This window comes from Pocillopora damicornis, chromosome 1, assembly GCF_964200805.1.
Source record: "Pocillopora damicornis chromosome 1, jaPocDami1.2, whole genome shotgun sequence".
Classification (NCBI taxonomy): Eukaryota; Metazoa; Cnidaria; class Anthozoa; order Scleractinia; family Pocilloporidae; genus Pocillopora; species Pocillopora damicornis.
This window is the reverse complement of record NC_142670.1, coordinates 9,192,666-9,200,698: the sequence shown is the minus strand read 5'-3', so window position 1 is coordinate 9,200,698 and position 8,033 is coordinate 9,192,666. Positions and strand designations below refer to the sequence as shown.

Sequence of the window (8,033 nt, the reverse complement as noted above, 5' to 3'; positions counted from 1 at the left end):
TGACCTAGAAAGAGAAAGACTGCTCTATGAGCTTAGGTCCAGTCGAGAGGGGGAGAAAAGATGGTTGAATCTCTGCTTCGAACAGAAGAAGCTTGATGTTGATGTACCTTGCCTAACGTTAGCATTACCTTGAATAAGACTTAGAGGTATTATAACAGCTGTAAATTTGACACAAGGCAAGGTTTAACTTAGCGTCTCCGCATGAAACTTTTAAAGGAGAAAAGTGTTCCTGAAATTTTATTTCATTTCAAAACATTATAAAGCTGTTGCTACATCGTAGGTGAGACTGGAGGTTTAGTGATAGCAATAAAAAAATACTCTCCAGTGCATTGTTTGTGTTTTTCTTGACTGTACAGGCCATGATCGAGCAGAACAATTGCAAATTTCCACAACCTTCCTTTTCCATTTTGCGCGTGAATGATAAAATCCGGCTACGTCTAGTCTAAAAATCAATTTAAAACTAAAGTCGAAAGATCAACGAATCAACAAAAAAACTTAGCAGGACTACCTTCATTTAGAGATTACCCCCCCCCCCTCCTTCCCCCTCTCCTTAGAGTAAATTTCGATTCGACACCTCGTTCTCTTCTCTAGCGAAAGAACATGTCTGACATAAAAATATTTGGGGAATTTTGAAAGATAAACTCCTAGTGCTGGGTCTATTAGATTAAGGATTGGTACATCTGCAGGAGACACTGGAAACTGAGTACAGTAAAATATACATTAAACGGGAAGCTAACCAGAAATTGGGGCTTGGAATTTTGCTGTGGCTGCAACTGCAGAAGAAACGAGTACAAAAACTACCTAAAAATTGTCTAATTTAAGGGGAGAATCCTTGCCCTTTACACCAAATTCTATCTAAAAATGTCATGCTTAATGCTGAAAAAATGGATCTGCAGATGTAAACAAAAGGTGCTTCCAATTATGATTAATACAAGAGATTTAACTGATTCCTTTGGAGCAATTTAGAGGTTTTCCAAAGAAGTTGCTTCATTACAAATCCTTTTCTTTTCGTCCAGTAATGTGTTATAGATAAACAGCTCAATGCACAGGTGGCAGGCAATTAAATTTTCCTAGAACTCCAAGGCTGTGAAATATTATGTTTATGTGTTGTCAAACAGACGTATGCATAGGTTAAGTCAATATTTTGACTTCCCGACGCAAATGAATGTCTTCGTTCTTTACAAAATTTCACATTGATCTGTTTGATCGTGATGAAAATTCTCATGTCACAATCTCCTCTGTCACTGATAGCAGTAATTCAGTATATTCAAGTTATAGGAGTGTTTCAGCAAGTGGGGCTCGAAAACTCATCGAATCTCAGAAAGTCAAGTCAAATTGATTCTCATCTCCCGGGTGGAGGGAATAATTGCCTAAAAACGAGAGGGCGTGTATGTCAGTTGAGTATCGCATTGATAGTTATCAATAATTGATATAGTTTGTCAGCGATGAATCTGTCAAAGACTTTGCGAACGCTTAAATAGAGCTACACTCGCGCTTTTCCCTTCAAAAGTAAGTTTTGCGAATCATGTCCTGATGTTATGTTGAGGATGGAAGAGCACTGTTCTTTATTTTTGTCTTCGCTTTTCAATTTTCTTGTGTGGGGAGGATGGCTTCTGTTCCTTACAGAAGGAAACCAAGGTAAAGAATTTTATTCACTCCTCTCCTCACTTAATGCAACTTTAATCTAATATGCGATTTATTTACTGCCTGAAAAAAGTCAAATTAAATTCTTATTAGGAAAGTCTCCTTTGCCTATTAAGGGTGAAATTTTCATTTTCCTCATCGACTCTTCCTATTTAACCTTAATTTTGCTCTTGACTTCAATTCTCAACTTAGAAATCGAGTAATTATGGTATTTTAATTCAATGGTCTTCTTCCTATTTCGTAACTTTAATTCAACAAAATGCTTTTTGTTTCCGGAGTAAATAGTTTCTTTCATCCTCTTATTCTTCCGGTGGTGGAATTTTTCTTTTACATCAACTTTGCGATATATTTTCTTAACTTGCGGTAAACTTTTAAGATACGCCACACTTCTACGTCTCTTAGCTTCATTTAGCTTTGTTTTTCCAGCTTTTTAAATATTTTGTCAACATAGCTCAGTTCACATAGCTCCAATCAAAAAGGAAGAGGGGGAGGGCGGGGGGATTGAGCACGCTAGCGTACGCTCTTTTAGGGGAAAACGCTTATTTTTTTGTTCCTTTAACTCCCCTTTCACTTTTTTTCTCCAGCTTCGTTGTTATACCACTGAATAAAGTGTATCTTATCGCAAGAATATTTTTGTATTCCCAAAAAAAAATTTTGTTTCTAATTAATGAAGAAAGCATTAATAAGTTATGAGAGAAAAAGGAAATTTTCATACAGCACTGTTTAGAATCTAAAGCTTTTCCAAAACATGTAGAAATGATAAATTTCATTCTTAAAACGCTCCGAGAAAAAGCTGATTTTTTTTGTCACAAATATTTTGTTATGGTGAATTCATACCGTTTCGAAATAACATTACTGTACAGACTTACTCGTATCTTTGACTCCTTCAGTCTCTTTCTGCCTCAGAATTATACAGATAAAAATACAGCCGTATGATTTAAAATTATATGTTAATTTTGATTCAACTTTGCGAGATAAGTTGCTCTGCTTACGAAATCTTGTATGATGAAATGTCAACCAAAAGCCTTGAGTACTGATTTCTCACCAACCGAGCGAGGGGACCGTACTGGGGAATATTGGCCTAATGTCACAGCACTGAGTCCGCACAGAAACAACCGAGGGCCAATAATCTCCAGGACGGCTCGGGCAAGTGAAGTAGGTAAGTAGATTGAACGTTTTTTCAATTTGCCCGGTTTCGTACCCAAAAATACACTGCTCGTAAATGTGTCAGAGCGCTCGAATTTATCTCACCACTATCTTCCCATGTTATAAACGTATTGGATAACCATAAATGTCTTTAATTAATCTCGGAAATATTTGAGCTGGCGCCCTCTCTTTTAAGGCGATAGTTCATTTATGCACAATTAACGAATGACCTGCCATTTGACCATTGCTGATTTAACAGTAAACAGAAATGTGGAAGAATTTGTTATACTATTTGAAGCAAAAAAGGTCCAACATGCTTGTCACCATATCTCTAACCAATTAGTTGCGGGTGTTCATAGTCGAAGTCTTATCTTTGAGACGCCAACTGAAGGATATGCTCTGCAACAACACATTTTAAAACAAATATATTTATCCATGGGAATTAAGCCCTATAGCGACTGCAAAAATTGGTGCCTCATGGAAAATACCTGTGTGTCCGTGAACGTTGGCCCACCCAGCAAGAATGGACTCAGGGTCTGTCAACTGAGTGATTTTGATCACATTCAATATCCTGATGACCTTAAACCCCGAGAAAGATACCAGTTTTGGGCTACAAAGGTGCGGATATTTGAATAGAACACAATACGATAAATTCGTTTTCTAATTCTCCTGGGTATGGTTATGCTGAGTTTTTATTTAAAATAAATCCTATTAAAGGTAAATTAATCCCTCCAGAATCCATGTTCAAGCAGCCCTTGTCTTCATAATGTAACCTGCCTAAATGGGTTCTCAGATAAGAGATACATTTGCCAATGTCAAGTTGGTTTCAAGGGAAAACAGTGTGAAGAAAAAGGTGACCAGAAGCTGAGAATTTCTCTAAATAAATGTCAGGTTTACCTTCATGCTTGTGTGTTATCTCGTCCTGTGAATCTTTTACTTTCACACGTCTCGTGATCCGCTTCATTTTTATCATTGTTATCATTGTGGATTGATTAATGTGTCATCTGAAGGCCTTCTTACATACAGGTGGGGGACCCCATGTAGGTAATGTAGTCCGCCTAGCTGTGGTCGAAAAATAAAACCCGTTACATACAGTCTTACAACCCCAGGGTACTGGGGTGAAGTTTCTTGAGGTTGCCGTTGCGCTTTCAATTAAGGAGTTTCCGTTTACGCATCCCAAGCTCACGTCTCGAGAAAGACAAAACATTAATTCTCGGACAGGGATGTAATTTATTCATGGAAGCGTCACGAGTTGTGTTACATGGTGTTAGGATACGTGAAGAACCGTTGACTTAATATGTTAAAAGGAAAAGTTTGGGAAACCAAATATGGTCGATTTACGACGCTGAATATTCCAAAATTGTGAACATTTCACACTCCTTGTGTGTCCGTTGTAGTTTCTGGTGATTTCTGCCATGAGAAGGCTAGGAAATGTACAAAGTTCTACTCTAATGATTATCTGGGACCCATGTAGTAAGACATGTGGTGGTTCTGGTGTCCAAAAGTGCATGCGTGTGTGTGTTGGGCAACTGTCGATGAACTCTATCACTTGTGACAGTGTGTGCCCCGGGTCAAAGTTTGAAAAAAGAGCATGCATCATTCGCGACTGTTCAGATTTGCTAATTGAGGTTTTATTAGTAGGAAGTCATAAATGAATTACTTATCAACAATTCTTTCAATTTGGAACGATCTTCTTTTCAGTTGAGTACAATTCACTTGGTTGTTTTAAAGACAGTACTCCCCGCGCTCTCCCGTCGCTACTTAAAAGCTTCCGGGGTAACATTGATTGGACTGACATGACGAAAATCGTTCGAGCATGCGCAGATTTACCCAAGGAGCGTGGCCTTCCCGTGTTTGGAATCCAGTATTACAGAGAATGTTGGAGTGGACCGGACGCCGAAAACACGTACAATAAGTACGGACCTTCCAGAAACTGTCAGAATGGAGTGGGAGAGGATGGAACCTATTATGTGTACAAAATATGAGTAAAAGTTCCAGTTTTTTTCGAATTTGAGGGGTTATATGTTTGACATAATAATCCCTAGGAGTAGGTTGCGGAACGTTATAGAATGAAATACTCCTAAATTAAGAACGAAACTGCGTTATCGTTTTACATTCCCTTCAAATGAAAACAGAAAACTTGTTGGGCATCCTAATATTTTCACTCTCTCCAGTCACGAGTCATAGTCTACCCGTAGTCACTAGTTACAGTCTCCACGTAGATACTGTCCAAAGTCTCTCAATAGTCACTAGTCAGTCTCCCCGTAGTCACTAGTCACAGTGTCCACGTAGATACTGTTCATAGTCCTCCATAGTCGCTAGTCAGTCTCCCCATAGTCCCTAGTCACAGTCTCCACGTAGATACTGTTCACAGTCTCTCAAAAGTCACCAGTCACAGTCTCTACGTAGACACTGTTCATAGTCTCTCCATAGTCACAAGTCATAGTCTCTACCTTTAGTCACTAGTCATAGTCTCCCTGTAGTCATAGTCTCTCCGGAGCCACTAGTCATAGTCTCCCCGTCGGTAGTCCTTAGTCATAGTCTCCTCGTAGTCAAAAGTTAGTCTCTCCGTAGTCTTTCTATAGTCACTCCCAAACTGACTGCTAACAAAGATAATTTGGTTTTATCAACTCAAATGATAATGTAAACTGGCCACAGCAAAGAGTTTATAAGATGACGCTTAGAGCATTAGCCCTTTGTCAGAGGGAAGCCGTGGATGATAGGACTGCTTACATTCTCTCACACCGGTATTAGATCAAGAACCTGTGACCATATGCAAGTACATATTAAAACAGTCAAGGGTAAAAGCTAACTACACAGGAAGGAATGTTCAAATCTTTGGGAGCGATCCAAGTCGACAGTTTTCCCCAGAGATTGCTAGCCACACCAGAATCTCCGCAGAATCTCCCGAGAAGATTTTCCGAAAGCTCTCAAAAATGTAGCATCAGCTGATGCAAATGTAGCATCAGCTCGCTTTAGTTCTCGCAGAAAAACCGAAAACGAAGTAATCGCAACAGCCAATCAAAACGAAGGAAAATATCAAGAGGCGTCATTTGAAAGTCTGGTTAAAAACCACCCAACTTCCTTAGGCACAAGGAAACGTGAGTTATAAAGTCGCGATTGGCATTAGATAAGATGTGTTACTTTTAATAGTCAAAAATAAGTTGGCGCCTAACTCAATTTTTTCCTCCTGACTGAAAACTAAGCTGAGCTTTCAAAAGAAATACCACCGAACCGAACGCAAATGAGATAGATAGACGGTTGGATGGAAATGGCCGGGCGAAAATAGACGCTCGCCCACAGTTTTTGCCTGAAAAGGTTGCAATGCAATCGTAATTGTAGGGATAATTATGTCTAAGACTGAAGATGTTTACATTATTCGTGAACATGAAAACGCTGCACTTACTCGAACAATCCCTGAGCAAACACGACTTAATCTGTTCACTTGGCCCAGAGCTCACTCGTCTTCCATGCTGAGGCGAAGGATTGGAACAAGATCGCCTCCTAGCCTTGGTTCCAGACCCACATGTTTTAGAGCAGTCTTCCCGTATTGACCACAGTATCCAGCGACTGTTTACTAAGGAAAAGGGAGGAAAGGAAGGGAATAGTATGATGACATTTTCGATAATTTAAGATCCGAGTTGTAAGACGCGAGCTAACTGATTGCAGGTACAAAGAGACCAGCTCGAGTGTTCATTTCTTATTGCATTCGCTGTATGCTTTTTTGCATACCTGATGTGCCATCAGATTAAACTCAAATAAGTCCCTCCTCCAGCGATTTTTATTGACTCGTCGGACGAATTTTTCTTAAGGAGAGACCAAGTGAAATGCACAATCGGATACCACAACACTTACTGTGAGTATTTCTGCTATCCATAACGATCTACCTAATGGCACCACACATTTCTCCGGCCCCACTGCAAGACTTTGAAGTTGCTTTATTGTTTACTTAGTGAGTATTCAATTGACCCAATTGTTTTTGCGTCTTGATGGAACGTAAAAACACAAAAGAAGACAACAACATCTAGCTATCTTGCTCGGAAAATGTTGAGGAATAATCATTATATTGTCACTAAATGGCGAGAAGAATTCCGTTTTTGTGCTAGCGATTTCATTGTAGGCAATCTTGGCCGCCCCTGGTGCCAGTGGAAAACAAGCGAAATAAACCATCAAAGTGATGAATGATGATTTTAGATATATGAAATTCATATAGTTACACTGCAGTGAGGAAATGAAATTAAGAGATCCTTTGGACCCAACACATTGACCAGCTCCCAGTTGACTTGTTAGCTCAGTTGGTAGAGTGCTGCACCGGTATCGCGGAGGTCATGGGTTCAAATCCCGTACGGGCCTGAATTTTAGTTCAGGTCCTATTTTCAACTTCTCGTTTCAGTAATGCTCTTAGCTGCGAGGATCTCTTAATTTCATTTCTTTACCGCAGTACAAATATATGAATTTCATACATCTAAATCATCATTCATCTCTTGGAACACATTGACCAGCTCCCAGTTGGCTTGTTAGCTCAGTTGGTAGAGCGCTGCTGAATTTTTTCAGGTCCTATTTTCAACTACTCGTTTCAGTAGTGTTCTTAGCTGCGAGGATCTCTTAATTTCAGCTTTTCTCAACTTTAACGTCGGAATGCTGAATCTGATCAAAGCGAGGTGTCTCTGTGCGGTGAGGTGAGTATTGTACATTAGTCGACCGTACCACTCGCGCTAGTGTGAAAATTGACCTCCTACTCAAGTTTCTTCCGCGGCCGTGTCCAGTCTGCTTGTTCAAAGCATAGCCAGAGAGAAGCGAACTTGGAAATGCAGATCCAAAACGCTCGTTTCCAGCGGAATGCGTGGAGAGTTTTGGTATTGAGGGTGCAATGATCTTAGATCGGAAAGTATGGCTGAGAAAAATGCCGATCAGGAGGATTTTCCGCGTGAACAACGGTTGAAATCGGAGTGTGCAGCTTTGACTTCGTCTTTTGACAGGAATAACAGTGATGGTAAGGCAAGCTTCAAACGGCAGAAATCGCCAGAAACTACAACGGATACACAGGACGCGAGTAAGTTTTATTGATTTTACGTGTAAAATGTTTATATTTCAAAATATTTATCGTTGTAAATCGACCATATTTCGTTCCCCATACTATTCTTTATAACCTGTTCCAATTTTAAACAGTTCCTCTCGAACCTTTAACACCGAGTCACACAACGCGTGACGCCTCCATGAATTAATTGTTGGCTTTCTCTCGA

At 39.8% G+C, this 8,033-nt stretch overlaps 1 protein-coding gene across 1 annotated transcript in view; it reads left to right on the top strand.

Moving 5' to 3' along the window:
* Window positions 1–1,538: 1,538 nt before the first annotated feature.
* LOC113664680 (uncharacterized) overlaps window positions 1,539–8,033 on the top strand; it is a 40,472-nt gene continuing 33,977 nt past the window's right edge. Inside the window, exons 1-2 of the mRNA XM_089204745.1 lie at window positions 1,539–1,638; window positions 3,134–3,139. Of these exons, the coding sequence (XP_089060871.1) occupies window positions 1,539–1,638; window positions 3,134–3,139 (106 nt within the window). The remainder of the gene's footprint in view (window positions 1,639–3,133; window positions 3,140–8,033) is intronic.